Below are 27,349 nucleotides of genomic sequence, written 5' to 3'. Positions count from 1 at the left end.
GGGTCCAGCTTCATTGTGTTGTATGTGCATACCCAGTTTTCCTGACACCATTTGTTGAAAAGACTGTTCTTTCCCCATTGATTAGGCTTAGCACCCTTGTTAAAAAAATCATTTGACCATATATGCAAGGGGTTATTTCTATACTCGCTATCCTGTTCCATTGGCCTATATATCTATCTTTATGCCTGTACCATATCACATTACTTGGGCTTCCTAGGCGGCTCAGTGATAAAGAATCCACCTGCCAATGCAGGAAATGTAGGAGATGCAGGAAACCTGGGTTCAATCCCTGGGTAGCGAAGATCCCCTGGAGAAGGAAATGGCAACACATTCCAGTATTCTTGCCTGGAAAATCCCACGGGCAGAGGAATCTGGCAGGCGACAGTCCAAGGGGTTGCAGAGTTGCAGACACCTGCCTGACTAAACAACAAGAACACTGCCTTCATCACTGTTACTTTGTAGTGTCATTTTGAAATCAGCAAGTCTGAGTCTTCCAACTTTGTTCTTCTTCAAGATTGTTTTGGATATTCAGGTTCCCTTGAGAGTTCATATGAATTTTAGAATTTTTTTTCTATTTTCACACACACACACACACACACACAAAAAAAACCCACTGGAATTTTTATAAGTATTGCATTGAGTCCGCAGATTGCTTTATTTGGTATGTATGAACATTCTGATAATATTAAGTCTTCCAGTCTACAAGTACGTGAATGTCTTTCCATTTATTTGTAACCTCTTTGATTTTAAAAGTATTTTTTGTATCATTTAGTGTACAAGTCTATAATCTACTTCATTAAGTTTATTCCAAAATATTTTATCCTTTTTGAGGAATAGTAAATAGGACTGCCTTCTTAATTTCTTTTTCGGGTTGGTCATTGTAAGTGTATAAAAACGCAAATGAATTTTTTTTAATCAAAGTACAGTTGATGTTCAATACTGTGTAAGTTTCACATGTGCAGCATAGTGATTCAGTTATTTTTTCTGATTATATTCCTATAGTTTATTACAAGATGTAGAATATAATTCTCTGTGCTATACAATAAAGTCTAGTTGCCTACCTATTTATGTATAGTGGTTTTTATCTGTTAATCCCACACTCCTAATTTTTCCCTTCTTCCCTTCCTCCCTCTCCCCTTTGGTAACCATAAGTTGTTTTCTGTCTGTTTCTGTTTTGTATACAAATTTATTTGTATTATATTTTAAATTCCACATTTAAGTGAAATCACAGAGTATTTGTCTTTCTCTGCCTGACTTACTTCACTAAGTATAGTATTCTCTAGGTTTATCAATGCTATTGCAAATGGCATTATTTCATTCCATTTTTACTGCTGAGTAACAGGGCCTAGAGGAGCTATCCCATGTTGAAGGTCAGGAAGGGTGGCGGTGAGGAGATACCCCTCATCCAAGGTAAGGAGCAATGGCTACGCTTTGCTGGAGCAGCCGTGAAGAGATACCCCACACCCAAGGTAAGAGAAACCCAAGTAAGACAGTAGGTGTTGTAAGAGGGCATCAGAGGGCAAACACACTGAAACCATACTCACAGAAAACTAGTCAATCTAATCACACAAGGACCACAGCCTTATCTAACTCAATGAAACTAAGCCATGCCCATGGGGCAACCCAGGATGGGAGGGTCATGGTGGAGAGGTCTGACAGAATGTGGCCCACTGGAGAAGGGAATGGCAAACCACTTCAGTATTCTTGCCTTGAGAACCCCATGAACAGTATGAAAAGGCAAAATGATAGGACACTGAAAGAGAAACTCCCCAGGTCAGTAGGTGCCCAATATGCTACTGGAGATCAGTGGAGAAATAACTCCAGAAAGAATGAAGGGATGGAGCCAAAGCAAAAACAATACCCAGCTGTGGATGTGACTGGTGATAGAAGCAAGGTCCGATGCTGTAAAGAGCAATATTGCATAGGAACCTGGAATGTCAGGTCCATGAATCAAGGCAAATTGGAAGTGGTCAAACAAAAGATGGCAAGGGTGAATGTTGACATTCTAGGAATCAGCAAATTGAAATGTTCTGGATGGGTGAATTTAACTCAGATGACCATTATATCTACTACTGTGGGCAGGAATCCCTCAGAAGAAATGGAGTAGCCATCATGGTCAACAAAAGAGTCTGAAATGCAATCTCAAAAATGACAGAATGATCTCTGTTCATTTCCAAGGCAAACCATTCAATATCACAGTAATCCAAGTCTATGCCCCAACCAGTAACGCTGAAGAAGCTGAAGTTGAACAGTTCTATGAAGACCTACAAGACCTTTTAGAACTAACAACCAAAAAAGATGTCTTTTTCATTGTAGGGGACTGGGATACAAAAGTAGGAAGTCAAGAAACACCTGCAGTAACAGGCAAGTTTGGCCTTGGAATATGGAATGAAGCAGGGCAAAGACTGAGTTTTGCCAAGAAAATGCACTGGTCATAACAAACACCCTCTTCCAACAACACAAGAGAAAACTCTATACATGGACATCACCAAATGGTCAACACTGAAATCAGATTGATTATATTCTTTGCAGCCAAAGATGGAGAAGCTCTATACAGTCAGCAAAAACAAGACCAGGAACTGACTGTGGCTCAGACCATGAACTCCTTATTTCCAAATTCAGACTGAAATTGAAGAAAGTAGGGAAAACCACTAGGCCATTCAGGTATGACCTAAATTAAATCCCTTATGATTACACAGTGGAAGTGAGAAATAGATTTAAGGGCCTAGATCTGATAGACAGAGTGCCTGATGAACTATGGAATGAGGTTCGTAACATTATACCAGAGACAGGGATGAAGACCATCCCCATGGAAAAGAAATGCAAAAGGGCAAAATGGCTGTCTGGGGAGGCCTTACAAATAGCTGTGAAAAGAAGAGAAGCGAAGAGCAAAAGAGAAAAGGAAAGATATAAACATCTGAATGCAGAGTTCCAAAGAATAGCAAGGAGAGATAAGAAAGCCTTCCTTGGCAATCGATGCAAAGAAATACAGGAAAACAACAGAATGGGAAAGACTAGGGATCTCTTCAAGAAAATCAGAGATACCAAAGGAACATTTCATGCAAAGATGGGCTCGATAAAGGACAGAAATGGTATGGACCTAACAGAAGCAGAAGATATTAAGAAGAGGTGGCAAGAATATACAGAAGAACTGTACAAAAAAGATCTTCACAACCCAGATAAACACAGTGGTGTGATCACTGACCTAGAGCCAGACATCCCGGAATGTGAAGTCAAGTGGGCCTTAGAAAGCATCACTACGAACAAAGCTAGTGGAGGTGATGGAATTCCAGTTGAGCTATTTCAAATCCTGAAAGATGATGCTGTGAAAGTGCTGCACTCAATATGCCAGCAAATTTGGAAAACTCAGCAGTGGCCACAGGACTGGAAAAGGTCAGTTTTCATTCCAATCCCAAAGAAAGACAATGCCAAAGAATGCTCAAACTACTGCACAATTGCACTCATCTCACACGCTAGTAAAGTAATGCTCAAAATTCTCCAAGCCAGGCTTCAGCAACATGTGAACCGTAAACTTCCTGATGTTCAAGCTGGTTTTAGAAAAGGCCAGAACCAGAGATGAAATTGCCAACATCCGCTGGATCATGGAAAAAGCAAGAGAGTTCCAGAAAAGCATCTATTTCTGCTTTATTGACTATGCCAAAGCCTTTGACTGTGTGGATCACAATAAACTATGGAAAATTCTGAAAGAGGTCGGAATACCAGACCACCTGATCTGCCTCTTGAGAAATTTGTATGCAGTTCAGGAAGCAACAGTTAGAACTGGACATGGAACAACAGACTGGTTCCAAATAGGAAAAGGAGTTTGTCAAAGCTGTATATTGTCACCCTGTTTATTTAACTTATATGCAGAGTACATCATGAGAAATGCTGGACTGGAAGAAACACAAGCTGGAATCAAGATTGCCAGGAGAAATATCAATAACCTCAGATATGCAGATGACACCACCCTTATGGCAGAAAGTGAAGAGGAACTCAAAATCCTCTTGATGAAAGTGAAAGCGGAGAGTGAAAAAGTTGGCTTAAAGCTCAACATTCAGAAAATGAAGATCATGGCATCTGGTCCCATCACTTCATGGGAAATAGATGGGGAAACAGTGGAAACAGTGTCTGACTTTATTTTTCTGGGCTCCAAAATCACTACAGATGGTGATTGCAGCCATGAAATTAAAAGACGCTTACTCCTTGGAAGGAAAGTTATGACCAACCTAGATAGCATATTCAAAAGCAGAGACGTTACTTTGCCAACAAAGGTTCATCTAGTCAAGGCTATAGTTTTTCCTGTGGTCATGTATGGATGTGAGAGTTGGACTGTGAAGAAGGCTGAGCACCGAAGAATTGATGCTTTGCAAGTGTGGTGTTGGAGAAGACTCTTGAGAGTCCCTTGGACTGCAAGGAGATCCAACCAGTCCATCCTAAAGGAGATCAGCCTTGGGTGTTCTTTGGAAGGAATGATGCTAAAGCTGAAACTCCAGTACTTTGGCCACCTCATGCGAAGAGTTGACTCATTGGAAAAGACTCTGATGTTGGGAGGGATTGGGGGCAGGAGGAGAAGGGGACGACAGAGGATGAGATGGCTGGGTGGCATCACTGACTCGATGGACGTGAGTCTGAGTGAACTCTGGGAGTTGGTGATGGACAGGGAGGCCTGGCGTGCTGCGATTCATGGGGTGGCAAAGAGTCAGACACGACTGAGCGACTGATCTGATCTGATCTGAACAGTCCATTGTATATGTACCACATCTTCTTAATCCAGTTATCTGTTGTTTCCATGTCTTGACTATAAATAATGTGGCTATAAACTTTGGGATGCATGTATCTTTTTGAATTAGAAGCTTTTTTTCCTGAGTATGTATCTAGGAGTGGGGTTGCCAGATCATATAGTAGGTCTATTTTTAGTTTTTTAAGGAATATCTATACTGTTTTCCATAGTAGCTGAACCAATTTTCATACCTATCAGCAGTGTACAAAGGTTCCCATTTCTCCACACCCACTGCAGCATTTATTATATGTAGATTTCTTTAATAATAGCTATTCTGACCATTGTGAGGTGACACCTCATTGTGTTTTTTATTTAAAAGTGCAACTGATTTTAAACGTTGATTTTGTTTCTGCAAATTTGCTGAATTTAATAGTTCAAACGGGTATTTTTGTAACATCCTTAGGATTCTAAATATAAGATCATGTCACCTGGAAACGGAAATAATTTTATTTCTTCTTTTTCAATTTCCATGCCTTTTGTTTATTTTTCTTATCTAATTGCATTGGCTAGAATATCCAGTACTATGTTGAATCTTTGCCTTGTTCCTGATTCTAGAAGCTAAGTTTTTAGTCTTTCTATGTTGACTAAAATGTGTGGGCTTTTCAAATGGAAGTAAGTATTGAAGTATTGTACTGTCAGCACAGTGCCACTAGCCACATGTGGCCACTGAACACAAAACGTGATTAGTGCAACCAAGTAAATGATTTTTCATTTAATTTAATTTTAATTTAAACAGTGACATGTGACTCACAGCTATAATACTTACAGTGCAGCTTTAGAACAAGTGAACAGACCCTTACTATTTAATGCTGATTAATCACATTTAAATTAGAGCATTGACTTTGTTGAAGTGAGAGATGGGGTAGAACACATGTTGTAGAATGACACAGACACAGTTCAGTGCAATCAGAGAAGAGTAATCATAATAAAAGTGTAAACTCTATCACCTCAGAATTAGGTTAGAGGGACTTAAGATAACTTTGTTGGTAGGACAATGATAACTCATATAAGCATTTAAGAGTGCAATGATTGGAAGAACAGATAGATTTATTTTGAAAGCTTTCTATGTGATGATTTAGAACCAAAGGAAAAGACTTCTAATATGTTTCTCTTATTTAGAGAAGCCTGATTCTAAGCTGTATGGATTGACATTCATACTGATGTTACAGCACTATAATTTCACTTCCTCTCCCTAAGAAAGACAGTACAAAAAAGAAATCACCCTGGAGTAACAACATTTCCACTCTTGTAACTTCAAGTGATCTTCATAGAACCATTCAATTCCAGTTTCTTCAGCATTACTGGTTGGGGCATAGACTTGGATTGCTGTGATACTGAATGGTTTGCCTTGGAAACGAACAGAGATCATTCTGTCATTTTTGAGATTGCACCCAAATACTGCATTTCATACTCTTTTGTTGACTATGAGGGCTACTCCATTTATTCTAAGGGATTCTTGCCCACAGGAGTAGATATAATGGTCATCTGAATTAAAGTCAACCATTCCAGTCCATTTTAGTTCACTGATTCCTAAAATGTCAATGTTTACTTGTGCCATCTCCTGTTTGACCACTTCTAATTTACCTTCATTCATGGACCTAACATTCCGGGTTCCTATGCAATATTGCTCTTTTACAGCATCGGACTTTACTTCCATCACCTGTCACATCCACACCTGGGTGTTGTTTTTGCTTTGGCTCCATCTCTTCGTTCCTTCTGGAGTTATTTCTCCAGTCTTTTCCAGTAGCATATTGGGCACCTACCAGCCTGGGGAGTTCATCTTTCAGTGTCCTATCTTTTTGATTTTTCATACTGTTCATGGGATTCTCAAGGCAAGACTACTGAAATGTTTTGCCACCCCCTTCTCCAGTGGACCACGTTTTGTCAGAACTCTCCACCATGACCCGTCCAGCTTGGGTGGCCCTACATGGCATGGCTCATGGTTTCATTGAGCTAGACAAGGCTGTGGTCCATGTGATCAGTTTGGTTAGTTTTCTATGATTGTGGTTTTCATTCTGTCTTCCCTCTGAAGGATAAGAATAAGAGGCTTATGGAAGCTTCCTGATGGGAGAGACTGACTGTCGGGGAAACTGGGTATTGTTCTGATGGGTGGGGCCATGCTCAGTAACTCTTTAATACAATTTTCTGTTGATGGGTGGGGTTGTGTTCCCTCCCTGCTGTTTGACCTGAGACCAAACTATGGTGGAGGTAATGAAGATAATGGCGACCTCCTTCAAAAGGCCCCATGCATGCACTGCTGCACTCAGTGCCCTGGACCCTGCAGCAGGTGACCACCAGCCCATGCCTCTGCTGGAGACTCCGGACACTCACAGGCAAGTCTGGGTCAGTCTCTTGTGGGGGTCACTGCTCCTTTCCCCTTGGTCCCAGTGCACACAGGTTTTGTTTGTGCCCTGCAAGAGTCCATTTCCCCAGTCCTGTGTAAGTTCTATAATCAAATCCCACTGGCCTTCAAAGTTAAATGCCCTGGGGGTTCTCAGTCCCTTTGCCAGACCCCAAGGTTGGGAAATCTGTTGTGGGTCCTAGAACTTTCTTAACAGTGCAATAATTTCTTTGGTATAATTGTTCTGCAGTTTGTGGGTCATCTGCTCTGCATCTCTGTGGTGGGGTTAATGGCGACCTCCAAGAGGGCTTATGCCACAGGCTATGTGACCAGGCAGCTGCACCCAGAACCCCTGCCCCTGTGGCAGGCCACTGCTGACCCATACCTCCACAGGAGACTCAAACACAGGTCTGACTCAGTCTTCTGTGAATGATGTCCTTTTCATCATAGGGAAATAGAATGCAAAAGTAGGAAGTCAAGAGATATCTGGACTAACAGGCAAATTTGGCCTTGGAGTACAAAATGGAGCAGGGCAAAGGCTAATAGAGTTTTCCTAAGAGAGCACACACTGATCATAGAAACACCCTCTTCCAACAACACAAGAGAAGACTCTACACATGGACATCACCAGATGGTCAACACTGAAATCAGATTGATTATATTCTTTGCAGCCAAAGATGGAGAAGCTCTATACAGTCAGCAAAAACAAGACCAGGAGCTGACTGTGGCTCAGACCATGAACTCCTTATTTCCAAATTCAGACTGAAATTGAAGAAAGTAGGGAAAACCACTAGGTCATTCAGGTATGACCTAAATCAAATCCCTTATGATTATTCAGTGGCAGTGACAAATAGACTCAAGGGATTAAATCTGATAGACAGAGTACCTGAAGAACTATGGATGGAGGTTCGTGACATTGTACAGGAGACAGGGATCAAGACCATCCCCAAGAAAAAGAAATGCAAAAAGGCAAAATGGTTGTCTGACAAGGCCTTACAAATAGCTGAAAAAAGAAGAGATGCTTAAGGCAAAGGAGAAGAGGAAAGACATACCCATTTTAATGCAGAGTTCCAAAGAATAGCAAGGAGAGATAAGAAAGCCTTCCTCAGTGATCAATGAAAGAAATAGAGGATAACAGTAGAATGGGAAAGACTAGAGATATCTTCAAGAAAATTAGAGATTAAAGGGAACGTTTCATGCAAAGATGGGCACAATAAAGGACAGAAATGGCATGGACCTAACAGAAGCAGAAGATATTAAGAAGAGGTGGCAAGAATATACAGAAGAACTGTACAAAAAAGATCTTCACAACCCAGATAATCACGATGATGTGATCACCAACCTAGAGCCAGACATTCTAGAATGTGAAGTCAAGTGGGCTTTAGGAAGCATCACTACGAACAAAGCTAGTGGAGGTAATGGAATTCCAGTTGAGCTATTCCAAATCCTGAAAGATGATGCTGTGAAAGTGCTGCACTCAATATGCCAGCAATTCTGGAAAACTCAGCAGTGGTCACAGGACTGGAAAAGTCAGTTTTCATTCCAATCCCAAAGAAGGACAATGCCAAAGAATGTTAAAACTATCACACGATTACATTCATTTCACATGCTCGCAAAGTAATGCTCAAAATTCTCCAAGCCAGGGTTCAACAGTATGTGAACCAAGAACTTCCAGATGTTCAAGCTGGTTTTAGAAAAGGTAGAGGAACCAGAGATCAAATTGCCAACATCTGTTGGATCATTAAAAAAGGAAGAGAGGTCCAGAAAAACATCTACTTCTGCTTTGTTGATCATACCAAAGGCTTTGACTGTGTAGATCACAACAAACTGTGGAAAATTCTTAAAGAGATGGGAATACCAGACCATCTTACCTGCTTCCTGAGAAATCTGAATGCAGGTCAAGAAGCAACAGTTAGAACCGGACATGGAACAACAGACTGGCTCAAAATCAGGAAAGTAGTATGTCAAGGCTGTATATTGTCAATCTGCTTATTTAACTTCTATGCAGAGTACATCATGTGAAATGCCAGGCTGGATGAAGTTCAAGCTGAAATCAAGATTGCTGGGAGAAATATCAATAACCTCAGATATGCAGATGACACCACCCTTACGGCAGAAAGTGTAGAACTAAAGAGCCTCTTGATGAAAGTGAGAGAGGAGAGTGAAAAAGTTGGCTTAAAATTCAACATTAAAAAAACTAAGATCATAGCATCTGGTCCCATCACTCCATGACAAGTAGGTGGAGAAAGACTGGAAACAGTGACAGACTTTATTTTCTTGGGCTCCAAAATCACTGCAGATGTTGACTGCAGCCATGAAATTAAAAGACACCTGCTCCTTGGAAGAAAAGCTGTGACCAACCTAGACAGCATATTAAAAGCAGAGACATTACTTTGCTGACAAAGGTCCATCTAGTCAAAGCTATGATTTTTCCAGTAGTCATATATGGATGTGAGTGCTGGACCATAAAGAAAGCTGAGTGCCGAAGAATTGATGCTTTTGAACTGTGGTGTTGGAGAAGACTCTTGAGAGTCCCTTGGACTGCAAGGAGATCCAACCAGTCCATCCTAAAGAAAATCAGTCCTGAAAATTCATTGGAAGGACTGAAGCTGAGACTCCAATACTTTGGCCACCTGATGTGAAGAACTGACGACTCATTGGAAAAGACCCTGATGCTGGGAAAGATTGAAGGCAGGAGGAGAAGGAGATGACAGAGGATGAGATGGTGGGATGACAGAGGATGAAATGTTTGGATGGCATCACCAACTCTATGAACATGAGTTTGAGTAAACTCCAGGAGTTGGTGATGGACAGGGAGGCCTGGCGTACTGCAGTCCATGGGGTCCACTAAGCCCACAACTGAGTGGCTGAACTGACTGAACCTCAAGTATATTAATAGAAAGGGAGGATAATTTTATTCTGAGAGGACAATCTAGAGAAAATCTTATAAAGTCATTTGAAGTCGTCTCAAGGAGACCTCCTCTCATACTTTTAGGATCAGCAAGAACCAGGATTGTAGGGTCTGTACATTGACATAATAATTGTAGCTGGTTTTCTCAACATGTTTGCAGGTTTGGGCTGTGATTCCTGATTCTTACTGAAATCTAGAGAACAACTGGTTAACAAATTTCAAATAATTATCTTAAGTACAAAGACTGCTATTATGATTCCACTAGGTTTTCTTCTATATTTCACATTTTCTCTAAACTTCTCTAAACTTTAATCATTTAGACTGCTCATTTCCAGGCCTTATATTTCCTAAAATTAAACTATGAATGATGACCTTTTGCTGTTCTGTCATCACACTCAGCACTGGAAACAATCCTTTAAGTTTTATTTCCTCTTCATAGCAGTATTATTCACAATATCCAAAAGATGGAAACAACCCAAATATCCCCATCAATAGATGCCTGGAAAGACAAAATGTGTATAGACATAATACAATGGAATTTTTCATCTGCAAAAATGGAAGGAAATTCTGACACATGCTACAACATGTCTGAAACTCAAAAGACATTATACTGAGAAAAATAAGCCAGAACAATGGAAAAATACTGTATAATTCCACTTGTATGAACACCCGCCTCTGCTAAGTTGCTTCAGTCATGTCCGACTCTGTGCAACCCCACAGACAGCAGCCCACCAGGCTCCCCCGTCCCTGGGATTCTCCAGGCAAGAGCACTGGAGTGGGTTGCCATTTCTTTCTTCAATGCATGAAAGTGAAAAGTGAAAGTGAAGTTGCTCAGTTGTGTCCAACTCTTTGAGACCCCATGGACTGCAACCTACCAGGCTCCTCTGCCCATGGGATTTTCCAGGCAAGAGTATTGGAGTGAGGTGTCATTTCCTTCTCTGATATGAGCTACCTAGAATGGTTTAATTCATAGAGACAGAAAGTAGAATGGTTGTTATCTGGGGGTAAGAGCAGTTGGGGAATTATTAGTCAATGGATACAAGTTTCTGTTTGGGATGATAAAAAATATCTGGAGATCATGATGGTGGTTGCACAATATGGTGAATGTAATTAATGCCATGGAATTGTACACATAAAATGGCTTAGGTTTTAAATTTTATATTATGTTTATTTTAACAGTAACTTTTCAATTTTGTTTCCTCCTACCTTGGATTGTATTAAACTACCCTTGCAGTATAAATGAGATCATCTATATAGAATGGCTAGCACAGGGTATTTTTGTTATTGCTATATTTTTCCTCTAGCAAATGTAGTTTAAGAACATGTTAATCTGGTTTTCAATCACATAATCAGGTGGATGGATATTATTGGTGCTATCAGCAATAGTCATGTCCCAGGCATCAATAATACCCACATTGAGATCCATGAAAATATCCCTCATGATAAGATTCTGAATATAACCGTGAAAATCACTAAACATCTCTGCATTATCAAACATCCTCCTAGTGTTTTCAGTTTTCAGGATCACCTTGGTTTCTGGGCTTCGCAAGAATAGTCGTTCTATGGCCTTTTGAACATTGATGGCCCTACGGATAAAAATTTTTATGGGGAAGGGTCTCAAGTGCTGACCAAGAGTGATAACAATGGCGGTGTCCTTGTCTCCTGCTATCCGGTCAATTTCCCGTGGGATATAATTATCATCCTTCACCGAGAACAGACTTTGAGTAACAAATGGATGACCATGCTTTTTCCACTGAATCAAAGTATGTCTTTCAGCATCCAGAAGCATATGTGTTTTAAAGGGCCCAACTCCATGAAGATCAAAATCTTTTAAGGCTGATGGGTAAAAAAAAAATCAATAACTCTTTTAACAAAAGGAAAATAATGATATAATTTTTAGATGTACATATTTATAAAATTCTGACCAAGATCACTTCTAACTATAAAAACATTGCTGCCTATGGGAAGAAGAGAACTTTACCAAATGCATTAAAATCTTAACAAAATTGTGAAATTATTACCAGCATAGAGACAGAGGAATAAAATGTTGATATTTGAGAACGAAAAGATAAAATTTAACTTTTGATTAAAAGCCCAAATCTAAATGTTTGATGCATTTTAAAAAATAATTAACATTAGAAAAGGAAAATGAAGACTTCTATTATAAAAATAGCCTCTGAAGGCAACTATAATTTCAAAATAAAAATAAGACACGTACTTTTTACCATTTTTGGTAAATATTGAATCCACTGACGCAGTGTTGAATCTCCCATTAGGTAAATAAGTTTTCTCTTCAAGCAGTCATTTATAGTTTTTGTTTCATTTAATTCTATCTGTTTACAAAATGCTGCAATCCACTTTCTTTTCACAGTATAACCACTGGGGAAAGGACTCTTCATGCCGAGCCGACATTTTGCTTCTATGTTCTTACTCTCTGGTGATAAGAATTCCCACAATCAGCAATTTTTATTATCACAAATTATTTCAAAGACAGTTTCCTCATTTTCTTCCTCTTTTTCCCCTTTTCCCTCCACCCTTCTCTATTGCTTTGTCTTCTTCCTAAATATTTACTTAACAAGATCATGTTAAAGGGATGACTTAAAACTTATCACTTTTGAATAATCTCAGTAATGTATGGTATTCCCTAGAATGGGGTTGAGGCTCCCCAGGTGGCACAGTGGTAAAGAATCTGCCTGCCAGTGCAGGAGATACAAGACACACAGGTTTGACCCCTGGGTTTGGAAGATCCTCTTGAGTAGAAAATGGCAATCCACTTCAGTATTCTTGCCTGGAATAGCTAATGACAGCGGAGCCTTGAGGGCTACAATCCATAGTGTCGCAAAGAATTAGATACGACTGGATGACTGAGAATGCACACACACAGAGGGGGGTTAGATTTTTCCCTTGTGAATTTTCAGTGTTTCCCAGGGCTTCATGTTATTCCTAAGGCCATGCAGTTGTGAGACAGCTAGCCAAAATTGAGGGAGAAATGCGTGGTGGTAAAAAGCAGCAATCAGTAGCCCAACTGAATATCATTTCCATGACCCTGGCCAGGCAGGACTGGACATCTCTTCCTCAAACTACTTACTCATGGAGAAAGTTTGAACACATTTACGAAATGACTGCTGCTTCTTATTCTGTATATATCAGAGCCATGTTTTCTAGTTCACAGGAAAACTCCTTCAGTGTTTCTTCCTTGTGCCCAAAACTGAACTTAATATGCTGTGTGGTCTGATTAGTGCAGAAAAAGAGAAGAACAATATCTGCTTTTTCTGAATATTCTGCTTTGCAGTGCTTAGTCGCTCAGTCATGTCCGACTCTGTCCTCTGTCAGGCTCCTCTGTCCATGGAGATTCTCCAGGCAAGGATACTGGTGTGGGTTGCCATGCCCTCCTCCAGGGTATTTTCCCAACCCAGAGATCGAACCCAGGTCTCCTGCATTGCTGGTGGATTCTTTATCATCTGAGCCACCAGAGAAGCCCGACTATTCCACTTTAAAAGTGGCCTAAGCTGAACTCACTGACTCATATCAAAATCTTTCCATCCATGTGTAACTCAGCTATTTTTATCTTTTGCCACTTTAAAACCAATCTTGGCATACATCAACATGAATCAGCCACATCACAATATTGTAATTATCCTCCAACTAAAATAAATAAATAAGTTAAAAAGAAAAAATCTTGGGACTTCTCTGGTGGTCCAGTGGTTAAGAATCCACCTGCCAATGAGGTGACGGTAGTTCAGTCTCTGGCCCGAGAAGATGCCACGTGCCACGGAGCAACTAAGCCCAAGAGCCACAGCTACTGATTTCTTGAGCCTATAGACTGTACTCTGCAACAAGAGAAGCCACCGCAGTGAGAAGCCCATGAACTACAAGGAAGAGTAGCCCCTATTCACCACAACTGGAGAAAGCCCATGCGCAGCAACGAAGACCAGTGCAGCCAATAAATAAATAAATACACAATTTTTTTAAAGCCACATCTTTTTGTTATCTACCTACATCGCTCAGATTTGGGATATATGTTCAGGAACACACCATCTTATAAGACTTTACTAGAAATTACTATCTAGGCAAGAGGGAAACCAAGGAGGGGTGTTACACATTAATTGGCCTCAAGAGTCAAAGAACTTTCATTGGTGTAAAAGTGATGGATGGATGATGGTTGCCATGGCAGGGAAGGAATCTATCTTTCACCCATAGCCTGTGAGCTTTAGATCTGGGTTTCTGGTTTATTTATATCCCCACAGGGTTTAGCAAAGTTCTTTGCCTATAGTAGGTCCTCAATAAACATTTCTGAATACATGAGAAAAGGGCAGTGGGTAGATGTATACCCTATTGACTGTTAAAATGGAAGTAATTTGCTTCTTTGAAGTTCACTTTAATTTCAGTATAGCAGAAACATCACTTTGATAACTGAGATGGCTTTGAATTGACCACTGAAGTTTATGTGATAAAACTGAAAGAAATCCACAGGAATTTTCATTTATAGAACTTTAACTGAGATGGTTTGGCTGAAAGAGAGATTAGAAACCATCAAAGAAATTTCCAAGCTCTGTAGTTCATTTGAGACATTTTCACCAGTAACCAATTATTGGTTTTTCAGGAACAAATCCCAAGTTGAAATACAAATACAAATAACCTGTACATTTTGAGAGAAGGCAGCTGAAATGAAGGGTTGCCTAGCCTTTTATAGCGGACTCAAGATGAAAATTGGTTTAAATTTATAAGAAAATAATTTCCAAGAATAAAACCCCTTCTGCAAAGCCCAAGATAATTAATACTATTTATTCCAGGAAATGAAAAATTGAAATGGTTAGTATTCAATAAATATCTCTTAAAGTAAGGATGTCCATTAAATGGATAAATTTTGAACACAATAGACTTACTGCCACATGCTAAGACCTTGATGGAGGCAAAGTTCTTCATCATTTCAACCCCCACGTTGGACCTCCAAGAAACGAGAAAATAAATTAGCCTGATAACTGTTGAGACATTAAAGTAAGAATAAATCATGGGGGACTTAGAACAATCAAACCACTCTCAACTCTCTGTAAATACGTTTTTTCTTTATTTTGATATATTTTAGATATTATACAGAAAAGAAACAGGCCAGGATTCTGTAAAACTGTTCTCCTGCTAATGATAGGAATCCAGAGATCCAGAGAGTCACTCACCTTGTATGTGCAATTAATCAAGTATAAATCTCTTCGATTTTACCATCCAAATTATTTTTGACCACATTCTACCACATTTAGCACGCATAGTAATTTAGTCCTTCATGGATATTTTCTTAGGCGAGTACTTTTCTAATTCGAGTTTGCATCAGAATCATCTAGAGTGCTTGTTATAACTCAGATCACTGGGCTTCATCTTCAGAGCTTCTGATGTAAGAGTTCTGCAAACTTGAAGAGATATCTGTAGTTCTGTGGTCATAGCAGCATTATTGGCAATAGCCATGATATGGGAACAAGCTAAGTGTCTATCAATGGGTAAATAGATAAAGAAAAATATGGTTTATATGTACAATGGAATATTTCTCAGCCTTAAGAAAGTCCTGCCATTTGCAACAATATGGATGATTCTAGAGACCATTTTGCTAAATAAAATAAGCCAGATATGGAGAAGGAAATGGCAGCCCAGTATTCGTGCCTGGGAAACCATGGACAGAGGAGCCTGGTGGGCTATAGTCTATGGGGTCACACAGAGTCAGACACGACTGAAGCGACTTAGCAGCAGCAGTGTGAACTCTACTACTCATATCTCTACTTCCATGCATTGATGGACAGGGGAGGGGGGAGGGGTGTGGGGTAAGGGAGGGAGGGATAAATGGTTTGAATAGAGCAGGGTTTGGAGGAAGTAAATGTGTCTTTGGGGAAGTAAAATGGAGTCAGGCAGATTATTGTCATGAACATAGCTCACTTGAGAAGCATCAGATCAGATCAGTCGCTCAGTCGTGTCCGACTCTTTGCAACCCCATGAATCGCAGCACGCCAGGCCTCCCTGTACATCAACAACTCCCGGAGTTCACTCAGACTCACATCCATCGAGTCAGTGATGCCATCCAGCCATCTCATCCTCTGTCGTCCCCTTCTCCTCCTGCCCCCAATCCCTCCCAGCATCAGAGTCTTTTCCAGTGAGTCAACTCTTTGCATGAGGTGGCCAAAGTACTGGAGTTTCAGCTTTAGCATCATTCCTTCCAAAGAACACCCAGGGCTGATCTCCTTCAGAATGGACTGGTTGGATCTCCTTGCAGTCCAAGGGACTCTCAAGAGTCTTCTCCAACACCACACTTCAAAAGCATCAATTCTTCGGCGCTCAGCCTTCTTCACAGTCCAACTCTCACATCCATACATGACCACAGGAAAAACCACAGCCTTGACTAGATGAACCTTTGTTGGCAAAGTAACGTCTCTGCTTTTGAATATGCTATCTAGGTTGGTCATAACTTTCCTTCCAAGGAGTAAGCATCTTTTAATTTCATGGCTGCAGCCACCATCTGCAGTGATTTTGGAGCCCAGAAAAATAAAGTCTGACACTGTTTCCACTGTTTCCCCATCTATTTCTCATGAAGTGATGGGACCGGATGCCATGATCTTCGTTTTCTGAATGTTGAGCTTTAAGCCAACTTTTTCACTCTCCACTTTCACTTTCATCAAGAGGCTTTTGAGTTCCTCTTCACTTTCTGCCATAAGGGTGGTGTCATCTGCATATCTGAGGTTATTGATATTTCTCCTGGCAATCTTGATTCCAGCTTGTGTTTCTTCCAGCCCAGCGTTTCTCATGATGTACTCTGCATATAAGTTAAATAACAGGGTGACAATATACAGCCTTGACGAACTCCTTTTCCTATTTGGAACCAGTCTGTTGTTCCATGTCCAGTTCTAACTGTTGCTTCCTGACCTGCATACAAATTTCTCAAGAGGCAGGTCAGGTGGTCTGGTATTCCCATCTCTTTCAGAATTTTCCATAGTTTATTGTGATCCACACAGTCAAAGGCTTTGGCATAGTCAATAAAGCAGAAATAGATGCTTTTCTGGAACTCTCTTGCTTTTTCCATGATCCAGCAGATGTTGGCAATTTGATCTCTGGTTCCTCTGCCTTTTCTAAAACCAGCTTGAACATCAGGAAGTTCACGGTTCACATATTGCTGAAGCCTGGCTTGGAGAATTTTGAGCATTACTTTACTAGCGTGTGAGATGAGAAGTATAATTAGACCCAAAATAGAGATCTGCAGACCTGCCAGACCCAGAACTTAGCATTCCTGAGAGCAGACAGGAGAATGTGCAAGGAGTGCTCCTCCATCCCAAACTGCAAGGAGGACCATTTTCTCAAGAGGGAGCAGATGTAGTGAACAGGAAATATGGAATCAGCACAGGTAATCTTTGTGCATAGAGTTGAGATGTGGTTTTGAGACCTTCAAGACAAGAAGGTCTTTATGCTTTTGCGATTATTTAGGCCTTTATGTCTCCATGATTATGTATCCTTTAGTTATTAGCAAAATATTTGAAAAAGTCCTGCCTTTTATGGCTGAGCTATAAGATCAATGGATTTTTTCACACCTTGACCAGGAAAACAAAAAGAAATAAAGGCAACCTAGGCGTGGAAGGGAAATCTTATAGCCAGGTAGGGTCTGTTGTATCCTGCCCCCTCCCCTTGTGTCATCATAATGTTTGAATTGGATTTGAACTTGAACTTCCAGGATATTATGCTATCCAACTTGCTTTTCTGAACCTGTTTTAGAAAACCAAGGCCATTCTGCAGCAGCATTTACTATAGAACCACAACCCCTTAAAATAATCCATTAAATGGGTGGCCCATAGTCAAATAATTTTGGGAAGTGTTTTGTGTTCTATCTGACTTGAAGGAATAGATACTAAAGTTAATAGATATTCCAACGCTCCACCTACTTGCTGGATCTCCTTTTTCCTTCATTCACTGCATTCCAGCCTCAATGGTCCCCTTCATGTTCCTGGAAGATTCCAGTATGCTGTTGCTTCAGGTTCTAGTCCCCTTCTTGAAATAGTGTTCCCCTTAAATGCACGTGGCTCACTTCCTCACTTCATTCAGGTTGCTGTTCAAGTAACCCATTCTCAGTTTGCTGCTCAAGATACTTACCTGACCATGCTTTTCATTTCGATATTTGGCAAAACTAATACAATATTGTAAAGTTTAAAAATAAAATAAAATATTAAAAAAAGAGAGAAAAAAGAATATCATAGATGACTCCAAGAGCACAGGAGCATGCGTATGAAAAATAAATAAATAAATAAAATAACATTCACTATCACATTCCGATCTTATTCTGATGACTCTATGTTACAAATCTCTTTGTTGTCTTTCTACCCCAGCCCAGAATGTTAAATTCTCAACACCTAGAGCTGTGTCTGGAATATAGAAAGTGAGAACTATTTACAAATTGAATGAATGAATGTTGAAAAAAATTTGATTGGCCAAAAGGTTCGTTTGGGTTTTTCCACAAGATGTTATAGAAAAACCCAAAAGAACGTTTTAGCCAACCCAATCGTCACAGTTATTGGGTCACAGAGCTTACAGCTTGGCAGAGGATATAAAATGTTTATCTGAAATTTAATAGTGTAATGAGTATTTTGATTGGGGGAGAATAGAATACAATGGAAGACTACGGGACGAGCAGTTTACCAAACAAAGCGGAAATGATGTTTAGATGCAGGCTTGTGAAATGCCAGAGCTGAGAGAGAGCATGGTCCTTTTGTATAATTAAAGGAGTTCAGTTTGAGTGACAGAGAGCAAGGTAGCTGAAAGGTGAGATACGGGGCTTCAGAGAGAGACAAGCCCTTGTAAACATACTAAAGAGTTTAGATGTCATCCTTAGAGGAATGGGATCATATTAAGGATTTTAGGCAAGGAAAAGTAAAACACTGGTCTGAATGCAGTATGGATAGGAAGGAAACCAGGCTGTGAGCAAGGAAACATCTCTGGAGATCGTTGCAATAATTTGAGGCAAGATGATAGTTTATACAAGGACAGAGGGAACAGCCATGGAATGAAATGGCTGGGTTCAGGAAATATTTGAAAGGTACAATTCATGGGATTTGGTGAGTCATTTGATGTCAAGGGTGAGGTAGACCAAATAATGACAACATTCACTCCCTGTGGGTTTTTTGTTGCTTTGTTTGTTGTTTTTTTTTTTTTTTTGTCATTGTTGTTCTGTTTTTGTTTTTGCATAGCATCTATTAACACTCTGTAGGATTGGCATCCCATGGAATATATTATAGAAAATGTTGGTCTCCAGAAAATTACTGAATCTAAAAGTGTGACAAGCCATGGAAAACTATCAGATCAGACCAGATCAGTCGCTCAGTCGTGTCCGACTCTTTGCGACCCCATGAATCACAGCACACCAGGCCTCCCTATCCATTACCAACTCCCGGAGTTCACTCAGACTCACGTCCATCGAGTCAGTGATGCCATCCAACCATCTCATCCTCTGTCGTCCCCTTCTCCTCCTGCCCCCAACCCCTCCCAGCATCAGAGTCTTTTCCAATGAGTCAACTCTTCGCATGAGGTGGCCAAAGTACTGGAGTTTCAGCTTTAGCATCATTCCTTCCAAAAAAATCCCAGGGCTGATCTCCTTCAACCTATAGAAATTGCTTCATGGATTATACTCATTTTACAAATAGTCAGGATGACTAAAAGCACAGTTGAGAAGGGGACCTGTATGGGGCTCTGCTAATATATTACCATCCCAACTGACTCTAATTATAACCTAGTCAACATTATTGACTTAAGGGAGCTTGATTATGAAAAGTTATTAAGCAGAGTTGGTCTGAACCTAAGTCTCCCTCTTTGTATCAATAATAGTATTTGAAGGCCTATTTACCTGTGGAAAAGGGCCCATTCTTTCTGTCTAATATAGGAAATATTTGCACTCCTGGTGGTCACGTGGGTCAGCGCCTCACAGGGAACACGGGGAGGCTTCAAGCAGTAGAAGGCTTCCTGGTCGCGATCGTCCAGGTACTCGCACAGTTCAGCACTGGTGTGAAGGGTCAGGCCACATTTAGAGAAGACCCGGGAGGGGCCGTTAGCAAACTGGCCTGTAAAGTTCACCCTGTCGTAGCCTTGGTTCCTGGCCCTCCAGAGAGCCGACACCCCTTCACTGGGGTGGATGAGCAGGACGGACAGGGACACCTGGCCCTCCCAGAACAGGGTGAAGCTCACAAGGTAGGTGCCGTTGTTGAAGTCTGTCACCTTTCCTGAAGCACCCGCCTTCAGGCCTGGGGAAAATATCCTGGCCCTGAGGAAATCCCCGCCATATTGCTTCCTGCGTCCCAGGTGGTCCCTCATCTCCAGCAGGACGTCCAGCCGGTCCCCCCTGCAGTACGTGTCCCGAGGGCTGAGGACGGTGGCTCTGCTGTGTGTGGCGCTGGTGGTGGAGCTCACGTTGGTGAAGGGTCTGGGTGGGACCAGCTGGTCTAGCTTCTCCATGATCCTCTTTATCCTCAGCTCAGTCTCAGTTGGTGAAATTTCTGGATTTGGTGGGGCTTCCAGATAGGTGGAATTTCTGAATATGTTCCAATGATTCAGAGAAATAGAATTTCTCAAGCTGAACAAGAACTGAAGTATTGAGGAAAAAAGGATATATTATCAGCAAATAATATGGCTTGCTTTTCAAAATAAACTATTATGGGTTAGTTATATACATCTCGATTGATATAATCACACAGATAAAAAATGGATTCTAACTAGTTTTCAGTTTTGGAATCACAGGACTAATTTCCATGAAATGTAACTTCCTTAGTTACCAGCTGATGATTTCTGTTAGAAGTCATTGGCTTAAAAATTAAATATATGAAATAATTTTATACTACCAAATGATTGGCTGGTTAAGTGTTTTCCTTCACCAACTCTTCACTTGGCTTACTTTTCTTTATGAAAATCATATAGCCATATTATAGGCAATAGGGAAAACACCATGTTTTAAAAATATGATCTTACCTAAGCTTTGCTCTTCATGGTGTTTTTGAATTGTTATGTCCACTCCTTCTTTTTCCTTCCATGCATATAATTCATTTAGTTGTAACCATACTAAATATATAGTACTAACACATATTTGCAGATAATACCATGGATTTTAAACATTTTAATATTGTTAGATAATTTTCATGATCAGTTTTAATGGTTGCATGATACTCTGTCAAGAGGATGTAAAATGAATTCTGTGGCCAGTGACACTAGACAATTGGATTATAGTTATTCACTTCCATCTGACATTACATTTGGATAGTTTCCAACTTTCCAAACATAAGATACTTCTTTGAAGGATTCCTAGGGATGGGCATATCAGATCATATATTATTGAATTATCTGTCAACTAAAGAATATAAACATTTCTATCCTTAACTGTCAAATATATATCCTCAAGATAAGAGTTTTCATTGCCACCAGCAATATGTAAGACTAGCTGGCGTGCCACACTGCAGCAAAGTATGAGTTAAATACAATGCTCCATTACAAGGGTACTGAAAGACATCTTTAATCAACTCAGAAGTTTGTTTAGCTGACAAGGAATGCATGTTTTCTGCGGGACAATGAGGTAATTGGAGGAAACATCACCACCAGTTTAAAGTCTGTTCAGGTCCCAGGAATCTCTCAGGCCTCAAGGAAGTACATTTAGCTGTAGCCTAAAATGACATGAGTAAAGCCAGGGTTGGAAACAACTCCTGTTTGTTTCTTAATTGTCGTGTTTGTGGTTTGTTCTACTTTGTTTTGCTTTTTAAGTCAACTGCTGTTTAATACTTATACAGAAAGGCTTGAAGCTCAGATGTCTTATTTCCTCTGTCATAAAGATGCAATGCAGGATATGCAAGAGACGTGGGTTCGATTGCGGGGTCAGGAAAACCCCTTGGAGTAAGAAATGGCAACCTGCTCCAGTATTCTTGCTTAGAAAACCCCACGGAGGAGCCTGTCAGGCTACAGTCCATGGGGTTGCAAAGAATCAGACATGATTGAGCGACTAAGCAGCACTGCAACTATAGTCAAAGATTTTTCTAGAACAAGATATTTAGTTATGCCAAAACAATATATAACATCACATATATCATATTCTGCCTCCCAGTTGGCACTAGTGGTAAAGAACCTGCCTGCCAAAGCAGGAGGCATAAGAGATGTGGGTTTAATCCCTGGGTTGGGAAGATCTCCTAAATGAGGGCATGGCAACTCCATTCTCCTGGCAAGAATACTGGAGAATCCCATGGACAGAGGAGTCTGGTGGACTACAGCCCATGGGGTTGCAAAAAGTCAAACACAAATGAAGCAGCTTAGCACACATGCATCCATTTCATATTCTAATAATTGGACTGTGGGCTGACTAAGAGAGTCATATAAAATCTGTCTTCTGACTGAGAAGTTTGGATAGCTTTCTGCTCACCGAGAGAAAGGAGTTGGATATCTCAGTTAATTAAGTTTCCCTTACAAAATTCATCATTTTAAATACTGTTGGTGAAATTACAAAACGTTGTCATTAAAACTATTTGCAAAGTTGACAGGTAAAAATGGAGACTTACTATTGTTTTAAATTACATTTATTTTAATACTAGTATGTTTCGACTTTATTTTCTCTCAAATATTGTATAAGAAATAGTGTTTTCTTCTCTTCCATATAGTTTATTTCATTTGTTCAATTTTTTATTCTGATTTCATTGATTTCAATGCTTTTTAATTTCTTGGTACATCAGTACTTTATATAACAAACATTTTAACATTTCGTCTCTCAGTTTTGCAGAAAAAACTTTTTACCTGCAAATGTCACTTCTTGACATTTTTAGAAGTATTTAATGTTTACTGTAAAAGTGCTGAAAAATCCCTTTGTGATATACTTCTATTGCTTCTAATCTTAGACTGTTCTCCACACTTTCATTTTCTAAATATTCAATTCTATTTTTTAAACAAAATAAAATGTTTATTTAGTGAATAAAAATACCCGCTCAGTAGAGAGCAAAATTTTGAGAAAGTATTTGTTCTATAGGAATTAGCACTATTGGAAAATCATGAAAAATATGTCATTTCAAATTATAAACAAGTACCTTTGTACTAAGTCTATCAGGTACTAAGTCAAAGAAAAAAATCAACTATTTTATTAAGGAAAAACCTAGTCAGCCAAACTAGATCATTTAGACTACCCATAATCATTCTAATTAGATTTAGTTAAATTAGCAGGATTATTACCTGTTTTGAATTTATTCACTTTATTGCATTATTTTCATTCCTTTTTATTACCATATATGATCGTAATTTCACTATCTGGTAAATAATCACTCTCCCCAATTTTTAATCTTAAATTGGATAACAACTTTATTACTTCTTATTAAGATTATAGCACTTTTTAAATATTTACTTTGTTTATTTATTTATTTGGCTGCATTGGGTCTTAGTTGCAGCACACAGGATCTAGTTTCCTGGCCAGGGATTGCACTCATGTCTCCTGCATTGGGAGCTGTAGTCTCAGCCACTGGACCACCAAGGAAGTCTCAATTATAGCACTTTTAAAAAAAAGAAATTTTTTTTATTTTGTACTGGGGTCTAGTCAATTAATGTTGTGATCGTTTCGGTGAAGAGCGAAAGAACTCAGCCATGAATAAACATGTATCCACTCTCCCCAAACAGCCCTCCCCTCCAAGCTGCCAGGTAACATATAGCACTTTCAAATTAACAAATTTAACATCTAATGGCTTGGGCAATACCTACCCATAGAAAAAAACTTTTTAATACCTGGGTTGCCAGTGTCCTTGATGAACTGAGTGACTTCAGGGCTGATGAAGCAGATGTGGTCAGAGCAGTCATGAAGTTGACTGTTGACAAAGTGCTCAAAGGCAGACCCAGTAATACGGTCATTGAGCCAGCTTGGAGGATCCAGTAGTGAGATGTCTGACAGCCTCAGTAGACTATACATATAACTCAAGACTACCGGAACTATCTGGTACTGACTAGAGCCACTCAGAAATTCCAGAAGCTGCCTTGGGCCTACCACCCCAACCAACCTGAAAGCTGAAGATGGGTCTCAAGGTAAATAAGTCTAAAAGCTAAACTTCTAATTAGCCTGTGTACATGAATTTATGCTTCATTCTGTGTTTTCCCTCATACCTTTCAGTGTATGTGTACAAACCAAATGGATTAAATGTTTTAAAATATTTGGATACATTTTTTGTTTATTTTTTGGAGGACAATTGCTCTACAATATTGAGTTGGCCTCTGCCACACATCAACATAAATGAGCCACAGGTGAAAACAAATCTATAATGTATTCAAACAACTGTGATTGTACATATATATCAAAAGTATTAAATAAATAGATTTAGATAAAGAACAATCAAGTTACCTGTGAAATTATTAAGAGAGTTTTACTCCAAATCATGAAACCATGCCGTACTATTATTGGTTTTCTGCTCCTGACTAAACATTTTCACTTCTTTTACTCCTTATTTTCTCTCCTTTCCTCTCTTCTCCCACATCTCTTCTCTCCTCTCCTCTCCTCCTCCTTTTCCTTCCTTCTCTTCCTCCCTACTTCATTTCTCTTTTTTCCTTCTCTCCCCTTCCTTCTTCCATAAAATACATAGTGAGTCCATGCTATGCACCCAACCTTGGGTTAACTATGGAGACATGTGGAAACATAAGCAAGACGCACCTGATCTCCCCTGAATTTTTAAGTTGGAAGACTTAGATGGAAAATTAGAAAACAAAGTAAGAAATTACAACAGTATTAAATAACATTAATAATAATAATAATAAGCAAGCATTTTCTATGAGTCGATGCTGTTCTAATTGTTTTAATTGGATTTTCTAATGTAGCCCCATGACAATCCTTTGACGCTAGTAGAACTGCTTCCCCTCTTCTACAGAAAGTGAAACTGAAGCCCTGAGAAAGTTAAATAACTTGGCCAGAGATGCAGAGCTAGTAAGTGATGGGAAGTATGATTCAAATGCAGGAAGGCAGACTCTAGAACCTGTAGTCTTAACCACTAAACTGTACTACACGCTGAAGAAGTTCTTTGGTCGACAATAAGGGAATAAATTAAAAAGCTTAGTTGGTTTATTTTTTACCATGAAGTCTTTTTTTTAATATATATGTATTTTGTGCTTTTTATAAACAATTTTGACCTACTTTAGCAGTGAACATTTCATCTTGATGTGGTTACTGTGAGTTGTCTTACTAAGTTTTAGTTCATGTTTATCTTTTAGGATATAGAATCTGGTTCTGTTTTAAAATACGCTCCAAATTTTGATTACAGGACTAGAAGATATTTTGGCTACAAACTAGATTGATCAAATAAATGTTCCAAATAAATGGCTTTTCAAATGGGTTTGGCAAAGGATATAAGTGTAGTGAAGATAAATTTCATGTTTAAGCAATGGTAGAGTGTTCCCTTAGGAGAAGATGTTTAATATTGCACAACTAGCATCTCCTGTGGCAATTTTGAGATAAATAAGAGGATCTTTCAGTTTGGAAACGGATGTGCTATCTACAGCTACAGCTTTATCTAAGGTTCATATTTCAAATTCTAAAGATGATGCTTCAGATACTCTTGTGTGTGTATTATATATGTTTCAAGTGGTTTCTAATTTTTTCATGTGTAAATGTGCCAAATAATCCTAGAGGGGAAAAAAGGGTTCTTTGTATATTTTTGATAACATTTATTTATCAGATGTGTCTTATGCAAATATTTTCTGTCTGCAGCTTGTCTTCTCATTCTCTTGCCTTTCATAGGGCACAAGTTTACTTTTAAAGAGGTTCAGTTTATGAATTATTTCCTTTATAGATTGTGCCTTTGGTATGATATCTAAAATGTCATCTCCATACCCAAAGTCAGTATCATTTTCTCCTGTTATCTCTTGAAATTTTATAGTTTTACATTTTACATTTAGGTCAGTGATTCATTTTTAGAAAAGTTGTCTAGGTTTTTTTTGTTTTTTTGTTTTTTAAACATGTTCCAGTACCATTTATTGAAAAGACTGTCTTTCCTCCATTGTCAACCATTAGTTGACTTTATATATGTGGGTCTGTTTCTGGAGTCTCTACTCTGCTCCACTGATTTGTTCATCATTCTTTCACTAATATCATTCTGTGTTGATTACTGTACTATAGTAAGTATAGTAAGCTTTATAGTAAGTCTTGAAGTCAGTCTTCTGACTCTGTTCTTTACTCTTGATTTGGTTACCCTGGGGGTTTTGCCTCTCCACACAAACTTTAGAATCAGTTTTTTCATATTTTGTATGACTGGATTTTTAAATTCTTTTGTCTATCTAGAATTCAAATAAGTGGATAGAAAGATCTACTCCACTGGCTTTTTTTTTCAATTGGAAGATAATTTCTATACAATATTGTGTTGATTTCTGTCTACTGGTTCTTATGGTATAGATATTCTTAGCCTTTACTGATCTCAGTAATAATAATTTTAATTTAATTAATTATTTCTGACTAATTATGAGAGGATATGATTGTATATCCAGAAAAACCAACCTAGTGAAAAGAATGAATATACAAACTTATTATTAAAAAAAGAATAATTTGAAAGACATGTAAGTAGAACTGCAAGGGCATTTCAAAGAGATTGTTGCAAACTTGGCCCCAGACTGCTAAAAATGGCTTCCTGAGGGGGAAATGGGAATTGGGGTTTAGTGGTCACAGAGTTTCTATTCGGAGTAATAAAAATGTTTTAGAAATAGACAGTGGTGATGGTTACACAATATTATAAATATTATTAATGTCATTGTGTTATAACATTAAAATTGTTAAAATAAAGTTTTATGTTATATTTGATCACAGTTTTTACAATTAATAATTATAAAACCAATTGTAACCCCAAAGTATTGAATTATATATTTTAAATGAGTGAGTAGTATGTTATACGAGTTATACCCCAATAAAGTTTTTTGCCCTCTTGAAGAATGAATGGCTTCACAGAGCTGATGACATATAGTTCCCAAAAGATAAGAGGAAGATTACCAGATAGAGAAAAGAAAAAAAGGCTTTTTAAGGAGAGCTATTTCTTGCACTGAGATTTTTATCTTTGCAGAAAAGGACTGTCTTTACTACCTGTCTCTAAACTGTGGCCATAAGTCCAGAACCATTAACCTTTCATCAAGAACAATTCTTTGAGTCAAGAAGGCAATTAGTGTCAAAAAAGAAAAGAAAAAAGAACAAAAAGTCTAACCTAAATATTTAAAGGACTTGGAGGAGCTCAGGGGAACAAACTAATAAGGAGAATCAGCCATCTTGGTTTCCTTCTTTCTGACAATCAGTTCAGTTCAGTCGCTCAGTCATGTCCAACTCTTTGCACCCCCA

At 39.1% G+C, this 27,349-nt stretch overlaps 1 protein-coding gene across 1 annotated transcript in view; it reads right to left on the bottom strand.

Moving 5' to 3' along the window:
• Positions 1 to 4,399: 4,399 nt before the first annotated feature.
• Positions 4,400 to 27,349, bottom strand: part of LOC133261767 (NXPE family member 2-like) — a 40,599-nt gene continuing 17,649 nt past the window's right edge. The window contains exons 3-6 of the mRNA XM_061440374.1: positions 19,892 to 20,625; positions 14,919 to 14,980; positions 12,251 to 12,466; positions 4,400 to 11,868 (exon numbers count right to left, since the gene is read on the bottom strand). Of these exons, the coding sequence (XP_061296358.1) occupies positions 11,333 to 11,868; positions 12,251 to 12,466; positions 14,919 to 14,980; positions 19,892 to 20,625 (1,548 nt within the window). The 3' untranslated portion in view covers positions 4,400 to 11,332. The remainder of the gene's footprint in view (positions 11,869 to 12,250; positions 12,467 to 14,918; positions 14,981 to 19,891; positions 20,626 to 27,349) is intronic.

Source organism: Bos javanicus, chromosome 15, assembly GCF_032452875.1.
Source record: "Bos javanicus breed banteng chromosome 15, ARS-OSU_banteng_1.0, whole genome shotgun sequence".
Classification (NCBI taxonomy): domain Eukaryota; kingdom Metazoa; phylum Chordata; class Mammalia; order Artiodactyla; family Bovidae; genus Bos; species Bos javanicus.
This window is presented reverse-complemented; position numbering and strand designations above follow the sequence as displayed.